Raw genomic sequence first — 18,640 nt, 5'->3', positions numbered from 1 at the left:
GGAATAGTATTTAATTGAGAACTGAGTTTTACTTGGTTCTCAACGTGGGAGCACCTCTAAGGGGTTTCAGGAAGGCCGTGACTGGAGAGGTGTAACGCATTGAAGTTTCTAAAATCTACAGGGCCACTGCACCCAGACGACTTCATTGAGATGGTACGGTCTAGGTGCCTTTACTGATCCTTTAATTATTTTATTACGAAGGTGCTAATTGCTTTTAGTATGTTTTTCACACATTTAATTTGAGGGTAGTTTCACAGACTGTGCTTATTTTGCTACTGTAAACTACCTCGGGTTCGTGTTCTGCCACATTTTTGACAAGTTTTAGGGTCATATTATAGACATGCTAGGTTCAGTTTTTGCATTATCCCAGGATGAATGATCTAAAGCAGATACTGTAAAAGTATACGTTCTGTGTTATCTGGTTGACTGAAAAGAGGCTGGGAGCTGGGTGAGAGCCCTGATTCTGTCAAACTCGGGGACGATGCCTCATTCTAAGCACCAAAACAACTGCATCTTAATGTAGTATTTGGTGTAAAGAACCTGTCCCTGAATCCTGACACATGTATATATTGCCGTTTGCGAGAAACCACAATGTTTACATTTGTCACTTAGGATGCCTCTATTATTGTGCTTGTAGCCATACGGGATGTAGTCTGGAAGTACTAACCTGTCTGAGCTAATTTGTCTGTTGGGTTGGAAATTCTGGGTTAGTTGTGCAAATATAATTTCTTGAAATTTCTGTGCCCAGGATGAACTCTCCAAGATATGCAAGTGATTCACAATACTAATTACTAATTCTCCGACACGTTAAATCACTTGTTTCTGTTCATGCAGCCATAGTCACACCTCCCCTGGCTGTGACTTTCGGAGCCTACATAAAAAAAAAACATGGTTTCATTTTCGATCAGCTCTTGCAGAACATCTGTTTACTTTAGACGTTTTGATCTCCTTCTCTGTTAATTGAACTATAATCGCACACAGGAGACTCCTGTAGCCTGTTAAAGCAGGAGATAATAAATTCTAAATTAAACACACTGTGTGAAAATAAATGGAGGAAAAGGGTAGTTTACTTGCCATTTCTCCCTAGCACTGCCGGTCTCTAAACAGCCATCTCGCCTCCTTGGCTGAGATCATTAGCATTGATGATTCAGCCAATTCGATGCTTTCCCATTGCTCTCTCAGAGACCATCTTTTAATCTGCTGTCTCGGAGGAAGCAACTATACTTGCTGTCTGAGTGAGACATTTAAACCCAATGTTTTAATTGCAGGGCTAAAACAGGGTGTACATTGCACCCACATCACTTTTTTGTGATCCCCTTCTGAGTAACCGCTCACATAGCTACATTTATCATTAGTGGTTATGGAGTCAGTAGTGTCCCTTTAAACGTTATGCAATGCCGTAACACTAACATGTGATGTTTGCATTTAATATAGTCTTCCTAGCCAGTACTTGTTACTTTGTGTTTACAGAAAACTGACATATTTACTAGTTCGAAATATCCAGATCTTTCAAGTTATGTGCCGAAATCAAACCCATTTATTGTATTATTTGTTTTGAATATTTTTTAAAAAAAAAATTTTCCCCTATCTATACATTTGCTAGCAAAACTACTAGCACAATGTATGGGTGAATTAAAATGTGCTTGAGTATTTGGGGGTGGGCAGATCCCCTTTAAATAGGGGTAAAAGAATAATTGGAGTCATTAATCTGCTAGCAATTTATCTAGCGCTGTTGTATAGCAGTTTATTCTGTTTAACAGAAGGTGCTATTTTTATTTTCCAGTGGGTGTTGTACCTTTAAAGATTATATTTAAGTGCAAGTTCCTTTCTTTTTTTTTAATTAAACAATTAGTGTGTTTTGCCTTCTAGTCTAGAGAAATAACCTATACAGTGAAATTAAAACTTCTCTCTAGCCAGCAATTCATCCTCCATGAATTATTTAGTATTAAACGAGGGAACGGTCAAGATAAGCTGGAATCTCAGTCTAGAAATGTGTACACGCCGGGCTATTCACCGAAATGCAAATGGTCTGGTATTGCGTGAATTTAACATGTCTTCCTTGGACAATATTTGCCGTCTGGCTATCCTGGCCTAAGATGTGATATTCACTTTGAATTTGCTCCAAATTCCATACCGTTCACACTTTTGGTAAATAACACTAATGTTGTTTGATATCAGTTTACGAGGACATCTGCCAATCCGAATAATCCACAAGAAGACTGACTCCATCCAAACAGGTTGTGGAAGTTGAAGCCTCGGGACTACAATATTAAATTACAAGAGAAGTCTTACAGGCAGAATTGCCAGGTGTTCATCAAGAAAACAATGAAATTAGATAGCCCACCTGGTTTCAGGACTTCATGCAAAACGCAATACACAATAAGCTTTGATCCCACGAAGACTTAAAACATTCCAATTGTAGGGAGTGAATAAAACCTGTCCGAGGAGGTAAGGAAGCGATAATGGGGAAAACAGTGATCGAGAACGTTGTAGCGTGCAGCTCCTAGATGTCTAGTGATACACTTTGGTTTTGTTCATTTTAATTTAAGAATTTTTAAATCCAGTTACCTATTTCTGCAAGGGATGGGTTAATTTGCGTTCTCTAGGTGTCCTTAATGAGAGAAGTACAAAACCTGGCTGTATTTATTATCAAAGCCTGCGAAGTCTGTGCTAGAACTGCCCAGATTTAATACCAGTTTTGCTATAGGAACTCTATTTATTCCAGTCTTTCCACCGCCCATTATTGCACTCTTCCCATCTTAGTCCCATTCCTTTATGTCTACCCTGTCCTCCAGTCTCCCTTATTCCCCTTCCTTGTATCTTAATGCCAGCCTATACATATCCTCACATTACCTTATTGTTGCCTCTTGTATCTGCTCCCTTTGTCAGCCCCCCCATGTCCTTCCTTAAAGGACCACTATAGTGCCAGGAAAGCATACTAGTTTTCCTGGCACTATAGTGCCCGGAGGGTGCCCCCACCCTCAGGGACCCCCTCCTGCCGGGCTCTGGGGGGAGGAAGGGGTTAAACTTACCTCTTTCTCCAGCGCCGGGCGGGGAGCTTTCCTCCTCCTCTCCTTCTTCCTCGCGACGTCATCGGCTGAATGCGCATGCGCGGCAGGAGCCGCGCTCGCATTCAGCCGGTCGCATAGGAAAGCATTTACAATGCTTTCCTATGGACGCTTGCGTGCTCTCACTGTGGTTTTCACAGTGAGAAACACGCAAGCGCCTCTAGCGGCTGTCAATGAGACAGCCACTAGAGGCTCTGGAGGCTGGCTTAACCCTCAGTATAAACATAGCAGTTTCTCTGAAACTGCTATGTTTATTAAAAAAAAAGGGTTAATCCTAGAGGGACCTGGCACCCAGACCACCTCATTAAGCTGAAGTGGTTTGGGTGCCTAGAGTGGTCCTTTAAAGGGATACTATAGGCATCAACATTTTGTTAAGGCAGTGTTTACAGCAAAAGGCCTGCAGGGACAGACTATAGACACCAGAACAACTGTATTAAAGGTTCACTATAGTGTCAGGAAAACAAAGCGTTTTTTCTGACACTATAGTGCCCCCCTATATATTTCTGATTGGGTAGAGAACCTCAACAGGGATCCTGTTATTTGGGAGCTGTCTGGGGCAACTGACTAGTATTCTGCTTAAAAATTAAAATGTAAAAGTTACGTTTTTAAAACTGAAAACGGCTATTTTTTACTTTCCCGTTTCCATGACTTCAGTTTAGTCACGCTATCAATTTTTTCTGAATTAGAAAATTGTACGCCCAGGTGCAGGATTTTAGGGAGTAATTAAAAAAAACAACAAAAACACATCAATGTAAAAACCAACACAAAGCCGTGGCTCAAATGGATGTCCTCATAGCCTTTAGTGAAAGTGTGGCCCTAACGTAGGCTATATTCAAGGTCACAATTTACTGTTCTATTAGTTTGGATTCCTGTATTGCAGAATCCAGGGACAGATGTTGTAACAAATGTTTACATTTTAACTACATTCCCGTTTAAAACACTAGAGACTAATGCACCCAATAAGCAGACATGTCAAACACCAGCAAGAATTAGCTAGCATGTTCCCTCTGGTCATCATCAGTATTATTTTATTTGGCATGAATGCAAAGCCGACTGTTTTATATTTTCACATAGTTTAAAAACTACAAACGCAGTTTCAGACAGTGAATCACCTCTTGACATAAATCAACACATTTAATTTGACTTGACTTGAGCTTTTGTATATTGCATTGTGGCTGGTTGTTCTTTTATTATAATTTTTTTTTTGTTATGTGTTGGTGTTCACGAAGTAACACAATAAAATGTATTGGTGTAGCCCTAGCTATTGGCTTCCACATAGATTAGCTGAAACTTGCTGTAATTCTCGTGTCAGACAGCTTACCTAAAATATTTTAACCAGATCTAATAAGAATATATATATATATATATATATATATATATATGGAATTAAAGGGGCCCTTAGATTTGAGATTAAGTACTCAATTTAATTTGCCCCCATAGCCACATCCCTTCCACGGCACACATCCCCACAGCAGATTTCTAATTAGAATTGCACTTGGTGATAGGCACTTTTTATAACAATGTGAAATCCCAGTCATAATTACCACAAATCTACATCTGAAAGCTGATTATAACTGGGATTTCACTGTACAATGAGTTCTGAGCTACACCAGTCCTTAATTGCATTGTGCTTACATCACTTAACAACACCTGTGCTGCAGACAAGGGGAGCCAGACACACAGACGGTATACTCACAATATATCTGCCTGAATGTACGCTGATATATGGACCTTTTAGAACACTGAGGCATGGTTAAGGAGGCAGGTTTAAGGTGCGAAATTCTGTAAAGCATAGAGCTCCTTCTCTTAGGGAAGTATTTGGGGAGGAGGGTAGTGCACATGTTAGGTAATCACAGCTCTGCACCAATCAGCATCTCTCTTGCCTTCAGAGTGTCCAAGCCGAGAATGAAACATTCATCTTGCAATCTTTGCAGGACCCCAACTAGAAAGACCCTATAGTGGCTGTCAGAGTGACAGCCACTAGAGGTGGTCTTAGGCAGCAGAAATTGTGTTTATACTGCTGAGACAGTCTCTTCGCCCCAGAACCACCACATTAAGTTAGGGCTTAGAGTGTCCCTTTAACCCTTTGACTAGCTTAGCTTCAATTTCTGTACTGGGACCAAATTAATGGCTTCAGCTTAAACTAGCTGCTGCATTGCTGTTTAACTACAACTAATCTCAGACAGGCCAAGACACTCATGTGGTGTCAGTCAAACTGTACATTATAGTTTTTATGCATGGTGTGACATCATCTGTGACGCCGTATGAAACCATGAATTTCCTAATTTAATAATGGACAGATCTTGCAATACTACATAATATATACTTGTGATAAAGAATTATAGCATACAAGAAGGGTCACTGCCGGATGCATTTTCGTTTTATCTTCACATTTTCTAGTGCATTACAAAGTTTATAATCACCCTCCCGGCACTCCGAGGGTTACTTGTTAATGTTACTCTAAGATTTATTGTATGTCGATAAATTATTCATGTGTGTGGCTTGTATGCGTGTATGTTTGCTGTGTGTACAGCCTGTCTTTGCCAGTATGTGTACGTGTGCAATCTTTTATTTTTATTGCTATGCAAGATGGCCCTTGCTTGAGGGAATGTCTCCTTTGCATAGTGGCTTTGGTGACAAAGGAATTCCTATTTGAATTACTCCGCTTTATCCAAGGCCCCTGCGAGCCTTTTGGTTAACAGCAGTCGGTCATTGCAGTGTCCTGACGTCATCCAGCGTGTGTGTGTGTCTGTGTGTGTGTCCATAGGCTGTGCTATTGTCTTACCGGGAGCAGGGCTTGGACTGCAGTGTCTAGTTTCTGCTACCTATTTCTGCCTCGCTGCATCCTACAAGGAGAAGAATTGCCCTTTTCCTTGCCCATTGGACTGAAAATTGCAGCTCATGATTTTTCCTTTCCCTGAAGACCCTATTGTCCGTCTCAGTGAAAGTGGTCTGCAGCTTTTGAGCAAGGAATCTGCAAGCTGGATTGCCGGGTCTGCATTGTCTGGCTTCATGACCCCTGCTGTGTGAAGCCTTCATATCTTCCTCCTGTCATCTCGGTCTCATTTATTAAACCCAAATCTGAGGCCAGCCATGTTTGGTACAGAATCGTCATGTAAGTAGCATCACTCTTAATTACTGTGTGGCTTTATTTCACGTCTAGCCAAAGGGTATGGCTTATGTGCAATTCATTTTTACAATGGTGTCATGTGTGATTTTGTGGTTTTTATTTTTTATGCTTGTTTTTTTGCTTCGTTAGATAAAAGCAGTAAATGGTCGTACTGATTGTTGTTTTTCTTATCTGCATGCATCATTCAGATGATCGGTCGCTTGTATTCAGAAGCATTGCTTTTTCTCAGCTGCCATCAGAGAACAAGACGCCCAGAATGATTTTTTTTAACATGGTGAATCCACTGAGCCTTTAATGGATACATCTATATATACTTTATATACTACATTGCCATGGGAGACATTCCTTTCACAGTGTTTAATGGAAGGGGTAGCAGAACGACTATGCCACGTCATTTATAGTGAATGTCATGATATCTCCCACTATCTAGCTGTCAAACATGTCCAATCTTGGAATGCTGGATTAAGAATACAGTACGCATTATTTTTAAAGTATTATTTTTGGCTGTCTTGTTATTTGGGATATATTTAGTAAACTTCCCCCCCGCCCCCACCTCCTCGTCTTTCATTTTTGAAGACATTTGTGTTGCTCGAGACTGTTAAAAAAATTTTTTATTTCAGTTGTTCCTTTCAAAACAGAAGCCTTGACAAGGAGCCAAAAAAGTCCTAATTATATCTGGTGAATTTCTGTTCACTCGATAGATGATTTACATGAGAAAGCAAGATTGAGGTGTTTAGCATATCACGGTGATTCGGAGTGCCCAGTGGTAGCCAAGGTCTGCTCTCTGCATTCTCGTCTGACAGCTGTGCACCCATTTAGAGAGTCAGCTTGGCTCACAAGTAGCACAAGAAAACTCTCCAGTGACTATGTACTAAAGTGTGCAGATCTGTGTCATTTTGGGGTATAGATCATAGAGTAAATAAGACATAGTTTTGTTCAAGAACGTTTAAGCGCGTGAGACAAAAAAGTGTTTCTTTCACTAAACTAAAAAATGGTGGAGAGTTAATAAGGATATAACAATTTTCTAGGCCAAAACAGCAGAATTTTTTTGCAGAATTATGCGCTTGTATCTCAAAAGAATAAGATGCATGGTTTCTGTTGATATTGTTTTGTTTTTACTGCTGACTGTGGACTACATCTGTTGCACATTGTATGTTTTGCATCTCTTTACGGAAAGGTGGTCACGGCCAGAACCAACACGTTCAAATGAACTTTACTTACTGTCTGGGAGTTAAGACCTCAGAATAACCCGTTCCGTGTTCTCCGTTTTCTTTATCGGGTACACAAATTGCTACAGATCAGTAGAAATACATTCAGGAACAGCCAATAACCATGAGCACATGCTTTGTTTACAGCCCTTTACACAAACTCCCAAAAAAAATTTATTTCGATATTTCACTAATCAAGCATTTCGTTAACCCAAAGTGATGTGTTTATGTACAGTGTTCTTTATCAGTGTTATACAGATGGCATGATAGTGAGTGCTATCTACCGGCTGTAGTAACTGTATCCATGCTGAGTGTCCATCATTCCATCATTGTCTTGAAGTATTCTAATAGGTCAGTTATGAATTTCTTTGTAGGACATTATGTATTTCTTTTGTCATTCTGTGTTTCCTGATCTGTGACATTTCTTTCTCCTTGGGCACTTTCTTTCTCTTTTTGCTCTGGAGCCCAAGGCTGATTGGTTTCCTTTTCTGGTAGAATGGAAAATAAATCGTTGGTTGAGCCATATTCTTTTACACCTCTAAAATGCAGAAGCCACTTCCGCACCCCTGGTTCATCAGTCGCTAGTGTTAGATCTATCTCCTAAAGAGGACTTAAGTTGAACTTAAGTGAAGACCGCGTTGGAGCCCAACAAAGCTGCTCAGCAATCCTGCCATGTTTCCTATAATTCGAGAGAGGCCAAAATGTAACCTGCTGCAGCTATAGACACCTTTCATACAGACTGAATATTAGTTGTGAGGGACTCCTTTTGCCAACCCCCGATTTAATCGTTTTTTGGGGGGGGAGGTTTTAATGTCAGCATGCTGGTTTCAGCATTTCAGAGTTCATTTTCTGGGACTGAATGGGTTAAAAGGGCTAGACATGTCGCCGAAAAAAAGGCTTTATTCCTCCAACTGCTGAGATTTGTGGTTTTTTTTGTTTTGTTTTTTTTAATATATTCTCAATCTTTTGTCTACATTGTGAGGACATTTTTCACCATTTTTTTTCTGGATTATCCTATTGCTGTCCTTGCTACATTATCTTGCAAATGGGTGTTCCCTTTATCCCGGCACATGGTTTCCAGATAAAGGCGCAGACATACTATCTGTTATGCTCTCAGCTGCTCACTGCTTTTGTTTCCATAGCTACCAGATTACTAATAAAGGGGGAAAAAAGTACTTTGCTGCTTATTGTATGGTACCATGGCAGCGGCAGGCTTGCGATGGGGGTTAGTGCCGAAATTCGTTACCTGCCATTTTAATTACATTTATTAAAGGCGCAGGAGGAAATCAAATGGCATTTTTTAAAATATGTTCACTCTCAGCATCTCCAATTCCCAGATGTCCACAAAGATTTATTTATTTTTTTTATTTGGTTTGGCTTTTTATTCTTTGTCTTGTTCTTTTATAACTAGACATGCTTAAATGTATGATTTGAGTAAACTGTAGTGTCTACAAAAAATGAATTGTGTTTCTTTTTTTTTTACACTTTGCCATCACCGCAGTCTGGTCCCTAAAGACCTTATACTATCGTAGGATAGTCCCGTTTATTCATCATTACTGTCAGATCTATGCAGCCCTGTAGAACTTAAATAAGTGGGTCGTCCACATTTAGAATGGAAAACTCTAAGCGACACTGCAACCCATTGCAGTGCTAACGATACAGTGAGTCTTACCGGGGTGCTGTCCACCCATTTTCTACCATTCTGGTTTTTAGTTTAGCGTTTCCTAAAGCCCAGCCCCTCTGCAGTCACTCAAAGAATTCTGAAGTTTTATTTCTCCATAGCTGTTCAACCTTGTATGGCAATGATAGGCTGTAAACAGAGGTCTCTGGCAGTGCTGGCCAAAGTTGGTTGTTAATTTCTAACGACGTCCACCTTGTTTGAGTGGCAGCAGAGGAGCTAAGCTGATTGTCAAAATGGTTTTACAGAAAACCTAATGACTGACTTCACTATAACCACCACATTGGACTGTAGCTAGTTTATCCATTAAAAAAAGCATATTGGCATTATGGCATAGACCTGGGATAGGCAACCTTCGGCACTCCAGATGTTGTGGCCTTCATCTCCCTTAAAGGACCACTATAGGCACCCAGACCACTTCAGCTTAAACCCTGCCTGCTGTAAACATAGCAGTTTCAGAGAAACTGCTATGTTTACCTGTGGGTTAATCCAGCCTCTGGTGGCTGTCTCATTGACAGCCGCTAGAGGCGCTTCCGCGCTTCTCACTGTGATTTTCACAGTGAGAAGACGCCAGCGTCCATAGGAAAGCATTGAGAAATGCTTTCCTATGGACTGACTGCGCGCGCGGTTCTTGCTGCGCATGTGCATTCAGCCGATGATGTCGGAAGGAGAAGGAGAGTCCCCGGCATTGGAGAAAGGTAAGATTTTAACGCCTTCCTCCTACTTCAGCCCAGCGGGAGGGGGGCCATGAGGGTGGGGGGGCCTATTAACCCTATAGTGCCAGGAAAATGAGTTTGTTTTCCCGGCAATATAGTGGTCCTTTAATGCTCTTACAGCCATAATGCTGGCATAGCATCAGTCCACAACATCTGGAGTGCTGAAAGTTGACTACCCTGGATTTTAAGTGGTCTACGTCATTAGTGGAGATCAAAATCTCCCCATTTCCAATTAAAACAATATGGGGCAGGGATAGGCAACCTTCAGCACTACAGATGTTGAGGACTACATCCCCCATAATGCTCTTACACCCATAATGCTGGCAAAGCATCATGGGAGGTGTAGTCCAAAACGTCTGGAGTGCCGAAGGTTGCCTAAGCCTGCTATAGGGTTTCTCCCCCCCCCCCCCCTCCTTCCTTAGAGCCCTTAGAAAGGGTTAAAATGTACCTTTTTCTTCACACTGTGCAGCACTGCCCCAGGAAGCACATCTAGTGGCCATCTGAGAAGTGCCAATTGGAGGTGTCCCTAGGTTAATGTAAACACTACATTTTCCCTGAAAATACATGAAAATGACTGTAGGGACTGTATATATACAAACCAGAACAACAACAATGAGCTGTAGTCATTCTAGTGACTATAGTGTTCCTTTAAAGTACACAGACTTTTAAAACTGGTTTAAAGAGCAGACTGTTTTATATGTATGCGATTCTGGCAAATGTACACCTTTTCAAAAATGCTCTTCCCCCACCTGTCACTCAAGTCTTGTCATAGATCTCTGTGCTGGTGGCATTGATATACCTGTCAACAATCACACCTTGCTGGGGGACTATTGGAATGGGGTTAATGATATTGCTTCGTTCTGATGCCAATGTGCTGGCAGTGAAGTTTACTTGCCAATGCCGCAATGAGTAATGATTACCTTGCTCCAAAGCAAGCCTTATCACATTTCAGAGGGAATGGATCAGGTCTGGACCTGGGGAGGCGGGGTGCAATATTGTAACACCGACAGGCCTCGGGAATATTGGTAGTTGGACGCTAGATAGGAGGTAACTTAAACTATAACCGCACCTAAACCAAGTCATTATTTTATTTTAATCAGGGCTGTCCAACCTGCGGCCCCCCAGATGTTGCTAAACTACAACTCCCATGATTCTTTCGATTAAAAAGATAGCCAGGGAATCATGGGAGTTGTAGTTCAGCAACATCTGGGGGGGGCCGCAGGTTGGACAGCCCTGAATGATAGATTTACTGCCTTAGATGGTGGTCTAGTTTATGGTGAACCTGCCATGACAGGTCCACTTTAAGGTGGATTAATAGAAATATTTTTATGTAGTTGAGATAGTATTATAGTTTTTTCCTTCTGAAAATGAAGGTTTCTGTGGAGTCAGAGTTTTGAATGCTAATTTTCTTATGGTTTCCCTTGAATACTGTTATGTTGCCTGCAGTAGTTATTTATTAACCCCATTGGCCGATAGAGTAGACGAAGGGGTAGGCAACATTCGGCACTCCAGATGTTGGGAACTACATTGGCAGAATGCTCTTCCAGGCATAATGCTGGCAATGCTTCAGAGGAGATGTCCACAACATGTGGATTGCCGAACGATGCCTAACCCTGGAGTAGTTTATAGTCAGGTCACCCAGAGAATTGCTTGAAAACAAGAATGGTGATACAATTACAGTAATAAGCGTTACTACAGCTACTTTACTTTATTGGCTCCATAACTGTCCAAAATCGCAATAGTGTTAAAGATTGCACTGCTGTGAATAACATTGAGAAGGGCAAATATCAATTGCATAAAATAGTATGTTAAAAGTACACTTTCTGGGGAATATTAATGTGTGGTCAGTCAGCATTCTAAAATAGTAATGTGGGAATATATTTATGCAGTTTTAAATTTACTTACAACTGTTTGTAATGGATGCTTAATCCCCCAAAAAGTTATCATTATTTTTTTTTGTTATACTCTTTATTAGTATGGATCCCAATTTCTCAGCTGCACAATATTGCCAGATTAATTTTTATTTTATTTTTACAGGGACAATCTACACCCTAAAAACACTTTTTCCTAAAGGGACACTATAATCACAGAGACCAACCACTTCATCTCAATGAGGTCTGTGTGCACAATGTCCCGGTTCTTTAAACCATGTAATGTAAAAGATTAAAAAAAAAAATGTTTTAATGGGTTTTTTTGTTGTTGTTTTTTTTTTGAAACAGCAAAGCTTGCATTACTGGGTTAAATCCAATCATAGCGTCAGCCACTAGAGGCGCATCCACTGTACTGACTGAGTCAAACGCTGTCACGTGACATGGAAGGCCATAGGAAAGCATTGAATACAATGATATAATAACAATATATTCAAAGAAACACTTTAACCGCCATTACCACTATTGCCCCCTGTTGTGGTTATGGTTGCCAGGAGTGCCCTGGCGTCCTCCCACTATAAGCAGCCAAACTATTTAAGCCCGTTGAAGTGGTGATGGTGCTTCCAGTGTTCCTGTAATCGTGAATTATTTTGCTGTCACAGAATCAGACCTAGTGGTCTCCTTGTGTTTTTGCCATTGTGACTGAGGTGCTGTCATGTCTTAGTCATTGCTTATTTTAATAATGATTTCCCTAACCTGCATCAAGCTGTTCTTTGATATATGGCAATGGAAATATGTTCTGTCTGGGATTGTGTCTGTTTCTGGAAGTTGGTATCAATCTATATAAGTTACATGGTGCTGCTTTGCATGAAGCTAATTATAGCTGATGGGGCCAGGTTGCCAAGTATCCACTGATATTATGTATCCATCCATCCATCACATTATGCAACTTTAAAGTGGTCTTACGATTAAAGTGTACCTGTCATCACGATTTCACTTTATCTGTGTGCGTGTATATAAAAATACTTATTTTATATCATATCTATAGGTTACCGCAGAGAACATTAGTTTATTTATAATTATTTTTTTTATGAGTGTTTTGGGGTGCTTTGTGAAAGTTTGAAAAGATAGTCTTGTGTCTTTTAATAGATGTCTTTTATGAAGTTTATTTCAACCGCGTAAATTTTCATCTTGATCTTTGTCAGTAAGGCTCAACGTTGCCTACAGAAATTAATCTCCACACCGGTTCTCATAGCACTCCAGCAGTCCAGGATTTAAGTATTTTCCAGTTCTGTTCCAATGGGGATACTGGCAAAACCTGGACCCTTGCCGTGCCCTTGTTACTGGGTTGAGAACTAATGAAAAGACGTTGTGGAATACACCCAACTTCTGCCATGCTGTCTAAAACATATCTGGAGACTGAGATCACCAGCTATCTAAAATGATTTAAATTATTGTTTCAGTGAAACACAGCCTGTCCTTTCTCTAATAAACTATTGTTTAAAAATTCAAGTGAAAACAAAAATCTTTGTTTCTCATCCCAATAGACCGATTCTAAAAACGTTGGCCATTAGTCTGAGAGTTCTTTTATTTTTTTCTCCCCATGAAATGAACCCACCTAACAGATGGGCAATGCAACCTAAAGTGATCTATTTAAACCAAACAGATATTTGTATTTATATAAACTCTTCTCTAATAACTCCAGCATACAGTGCAAAGTACATTGTGTGTACTTGATTAGCAGAGACAAAGTGCCATCTGTACAGTGTTTCCATGCTTCAACACACGGGTTACTGCACCGAAAACTGCCATCGAAACCTCCATGAGATATTGCAGTGATTTGTGGGACAGATTGAGAGCTCGAGGTGAAATGTTGTAACGAAGTCAAGTAAGCTAGGAATTCCTTGACGGTGATACAGAACACTTGTTTTTCCATATTGGTATTGATTTGGAGTAGAACCTTCCAATGCGGGATTCTCTGTTACATTGCCCAAGATATGTTTCTGCAGCACTGAAAGTACCGTACAAGGTGTGCGTGTATTAAAACACTACAAAGAGTCGTTGGCTAAGATGGAAAAATTGTTCAGAATTGACAGGACTGTTGCAAATTCTAGACTAGAATAGCGGACCACTCAGGAGTCTCTCTCCCCCTCCCCAGCAGGGGAAAATTTACTTAGGCACATGTTTGAAATGTGTGTCTTTTTTTGTTTGTAAATTATATTAAATTTGTCATGAGTGACTACATTAGATTTAATTTAATTTCATATTTATTCCACATGTGCTATTGGCCTACGGCTTTGAAAAAAAACATAATTCCATATGGTATAAACCGTTTTCCACACTTGGGTTAAGTGTTTTCTTTGCGCCTCTTTCTTTTAGCATATTGTGGGAGCGATAATGTAAGGTGGCTGTGGAATACACTGTGTAATAAATTTATATATATGTATTCTCTATAAAATACGTTAAAGCCATGCAGTGCGTTCTCTAGTCTTCACGAACCCTTACACCGTAGAGATACATTCACTCTGAATTACTGTAAATGATGTAACCTTCGTACAGCTTGCTGCATTTTATTTGTATTAAATCTTTATAATCGTTCTATGCATCAGACGCGAATTACTTATGTACAGTATAATGAGGACATTCAGCACAAGATGATCCTGGTGTAGATTGAGAACCCAGTGCCTACTAATGAAATATCCATTTATAATTTTGTAGCCCTCTCGAATACTGTGTCGCAACGCCAAATAATCCAAAGCACCATCTGTTATCTTGGTTTTTTTTTTATATATATTTGCTAGTACTTTGACGTAGTGGAACAACATTTTATCATTTAATCTTATGAGTCTCATTTGTTTTTCTTTAATTTCTAATTCTTCATGTATTCTGGTGATGGCTAAGCTTGGACTCCAAAATGTGAGCGGCATTTCTTACCAAGCTGAGCTAAAAGCAGCAGTGAAATTAACAAATTTAAAACAACCAAATCCTTATTTTTGGCAAAAATACAAGTGCTGCAATAAATGAGAGTCCAAGCATAAAACACACCAGTGAGAAAATTCAACATTCTTATTCATAGGAGTTACCTTTAGCATATGAAACACATGACACCATTGACATATCTATGATATAGCATACGTATTATTGTGCACAGATTTAAGGATAAATGTCCGCTGCATTAAATGGTGCACACTTCACATTTGGTCTTTTCCATTTTACAGCATGACCCTTTTTGTACAGCTCACCATAGTTTGGAAACACTTCCTTCAAACTAATCCTCCTCTGCCAACAAATGTAAATCCCATCCAGCTTGTAGTGTCACACTAGCCTGCGGATCCAAAGCTCTGATCCGAACACGTTTTCTAAAAACGGCATGACAGTGGATTCTCTCCATACATGCTGAACTAAGCCAGGGGGAATTGAGTGATTAAACATTAAAAATGTAAATCTAGCGAGCATTGCGCTGAGAAGAACCGTTGGTAAAATGCCATATGGTCTAGGTAACTCATTAATCAGATTCTCTCTTTTTTTAAACATTCATTTTAAACTGCTCTACTGTTGCCAGGTAATTGCTGACTATTTCTGGGTTGTTTTGATCCCATGTTTTCAATTGTTCACTCCAATTCTAAACGGAACCAAATAACCTTGCTTAAATGTACTGGCCTATTCTTCGTAGCAACTAACGATGTCATGTTTGAAAGATCCAATATAGTCCCTTTGCTTCATCTCTTTGCCTTTGATCTTTTTGAAGACCCTTTTTTATATTTGTCAAGGCTTCGTTCGCAATCAATTCTTTATCTGTATTACAGAGCCTGACTGCTTCATTTGAATTGCACGAAATCCCTTGCTATTGTGGAAAACTCTAAGAACCATAACCACAACAGCTAATGGCTATAGGCGTATATAAACTGGTGGTACCGATAACATGCCTCCTCTTGCCTATTGCCCTAATAAGAAGTTTGGTTCCCTTCTGTCTATCTCACTTTGGCGTTAAAAAATGATTATCCAGGGCAGGGATTCCTTTACTGCAGCTCTGCCTTCGTCGAAACTGACATCACCTGCGATGGAAAGCTATAGATAGGTTGGAACTAGGCGTGCGTGGCCAAACGCTGCGCTCCCCAAACAGATGCTTTTATCAGCAGAATTTGATTCCGGAGGTGTATTTAACCCTGTAAGTCTTTCTACATTGCACGGTTAAAATGACCGGACCACTGCAACCCCATGCCACTTCAGAAATGAAATGATCTGGGTGGTTTTAGTGGTCCTTAACTGAATTCCATATTACCATCATCATTTGCATCCAACCTAGGCAATGGTGATTGGCTTTAAGAGTTGGATACAGGTTGACCCACAGTCAAGAAGCCTGATATTCGCCTATTACTCCTGGTCGAATGACCTCACTATGGATAAAGAGGGGGCACCCTATGTGTGCTGAAGTGAACCCCAATTTTTATCAGACTACTTCAAACGGTTTGGTAATAAGCAGTAGGACGGTGCTAATAGCGTCTTTCCACCATTGCCACTACACTGAGTTATAGTAATTAGATTTCCACTTTTATCTTAGTTAATCGACCTGTGTACTTCCCCATAATAATACAGAAAACTGTTGCGAATATTGGTCTGGTAATTTTGGAGTAGAGGGAGGAGTTTGGTTGTTTTTTGGTATTGGTGCAAAAATATTTTTCGGAAAGGTGAGGTAGCTCAGTTGGTGAATTCATCCTTCCGAGGTTGATAAAATGAGTACCATCAATTGGCGAATAATAACATCTATTACTATTCAACTGCCGATTTGGTTAATTCCCAGAGCGTGCACTGAAAAGCGCTTTGAGTCCCACTGGGAGTCCCACATGCTCGTCACGGACATAAATTTATGCCATGGCACACTTGCTGGGCACAGTGTGTTCTCCAGCAGAAGTCCAGAGCAAAGCAGCTTAAAGTGGCTCTGTGACTAGCTTAAAAAAAAAAAAAAGATAATTTCATAAAGATAAAATCTTAATGAAATGCTAATAAAGACTGCGTTGTAATTTAATTGAATTCCAATGCAGTTAAAAGATCTAAGACAAAGTAAAGCTTACTTTTTCTTTTGGTAAAATCTTACCTTGACAAAACTTGAAAAAAAGTCAAAGCTACTGCCGTCAAGTTTTGTAACTTCCCCCAGTACTCGCTTACTACAACTTGGGGGAAGAAAACATTATCTCGCTCATTGTGAGCTAAAATCCATGGAGGCTCTCACAGGAACCTCCATAGACATTAGTTTTGTACTCTCGCGCATGCACGCACATCAGCACTGACATGGGCTCCTAACAGACGAAGCACCTGGTACTGAACAAAGAAGGTGGCGGTTCCCATGGGGAAAGCATTAGTAAAGTATAACTCAACATAGTTACACCCCCGGCCACAGCACCCCAAAAGGCGGTCACAATCGGGGGTCTTTGCGAAATATGCAAAGACCCTACAAGGGGACAGAGCCACTGTAATGTAGATTAGTTAGAATTAAAATTTTGGTGTGATTTAAAAGAAAATATATTTCACCGTAACAAGATAAAATACAGGTACAAGTTATCTAAATTAAATATCCACCTCATCTAACAGTGGCCCAACGCGGACCCCAGGTGCCCTCCTCTCCAGTGATTTTTATCAACTGGATACCGCAGAATTGGAGTCCAGTAGGATCTCCACCGTGGGAATTTTAAAAAGGTAAAGAAACATTATGATTCAAAAAACCTCTCCTTATATTATAGTGTTACTGGACTTCACTATTTTACTTTTACTATTATTATGCTGTTATTTTATTTACTGTTTTATTTTGAAGTAAATCTTCTTACCTACCGCATTCGATATCAATTGATTTATACCTACCTGGGAAGGAGGACACGGAGATATCGTGCTGAAAGCCGGAATAAGCTTATTCAATTGCAGTTACTGCCAGAGCCTGCTTCTTAAGGCTCTGAAGATTGTGAGTAACCCAATACCTCTATTATAGATCAACTATTGTTTTATGCAGTATTACGCTATGTCTATGTTTTTATACTGTCTTTTACAGAATGATCAAGAGATCTCACAGTATTAAGTATTATTTATTGTATACTTTACACCCCTCTCACGGAGTTTTGGTTTTATTTGGGTGTGATTTAAAGACGAGGTGTAATAAGTAAGCCATAACTGATGGACAGAGTTGGGTGGACATAACGCTACTGAATTAGCTGCAGCAGATTGTGCTGGGCCTTACTCAACCCTTTTTTTCCCTTTTGCCTCCAAGGAATTCAATGGAGCGAGTCTGTGCTTATTCTGAGCAATCCAAGGCATTTATGGTGAGAAATCCCAGGAAGAATGTATGGTCTCTTTTGCTAAATATTCTCTAACGCAGATAAATACACTCTAAATAACAATTCTGCTTCAGTCTCTAAATCAGTCTGTCTGGTGTAAATTGACAAATCACTGGTCTCCAAGGTGGACATTCCATTATATACTGCATATGGTACCCGCCACTTACCCACACTACAACCAACCATACATCCTACAAGCATAGGCGTGCGCAGCCTATTGCATTAGGGTGTGCACCCTAAAGCACAAGCACACGCGGCAAATATATATATATATATATATATATATATATATATATATATGTATATATATATATACACATATATACACACACAGACACAAAGCTGTGTGTGTGCTGTGTGAGGGTGCTGTTAGTGTGATGTGTGTGTGAGGGTGCTGGTAGTGTACTATGTGGGTGAGGGTGTTTGTGTGTGCGTGCTTGTGAGGGTGCTGTGAATGTACTGTGTGTCAGGGTGCTGTTTGTGTGTGTGCACTTGTGAGGGTGCTGTAAATGTACTGTGTGTGAGGGTGATGTTTGTTTTTGTGAGGGTACTGGTAGTGTGCTGTGTGAGTGTGAGAGTGCTGTTTGTGTAATGTGTGTGAGAGTGCTGTGTGTTTGTGAGGGTGCTGTGTGTGTGGGTGCTGTATGTG

The 18,640-nt window shown here is 40.2% G+C and overlaps 1 protein-coding gene across 6 annotated transcripts in view; it reads left to right on the top strand.

The window, feature by feature from the left end:
* Positions 1-18,640, top strand: part of ST7 (suppression of tumorigenicity 7) — a 366,953-nt gene that overhangs the window by 16,021 nt on the left and 332,292 nt on the right. Inside the window, exon 1 of one of the 6 annotated variants that reach the window (XM_063446848.1) lies at positions 5,850-6,183. The exons of the other annotated variants lie outside the window; for them this stretch is intronic. Coding sequence (XP_063302918.1) covers positions 6,162-6,183 — 22 coding nt within the window. The 5' untranslated portion in view covers positions 5,850-6,161. Of the gene's footprint in view, positions 1-5,849; positions 6,184-18,640 lie in introns of those variants that run through there. 6 annotated transcript variants of the gene reach the window in all.

This window comes from Pelobates fuscus, chromosome 3, assembly GCF_036172605.1.
Source record: "Pelobates fuscus isolate aPelFus1 chromosome 3, aPelFus1.pri, whole genome shotgun sequence".
NCBI classification, from domain to species: Eukaryota; Metazoa; Chordata; class Amphibia; order Anura; family Pelobatidae; genus Pelobates; species Pelobates fuscus.
Note: the sequence above shows the minus strand (reverse complement) of the source record. Positions and strands in the feature narration are given on the sequence as shown.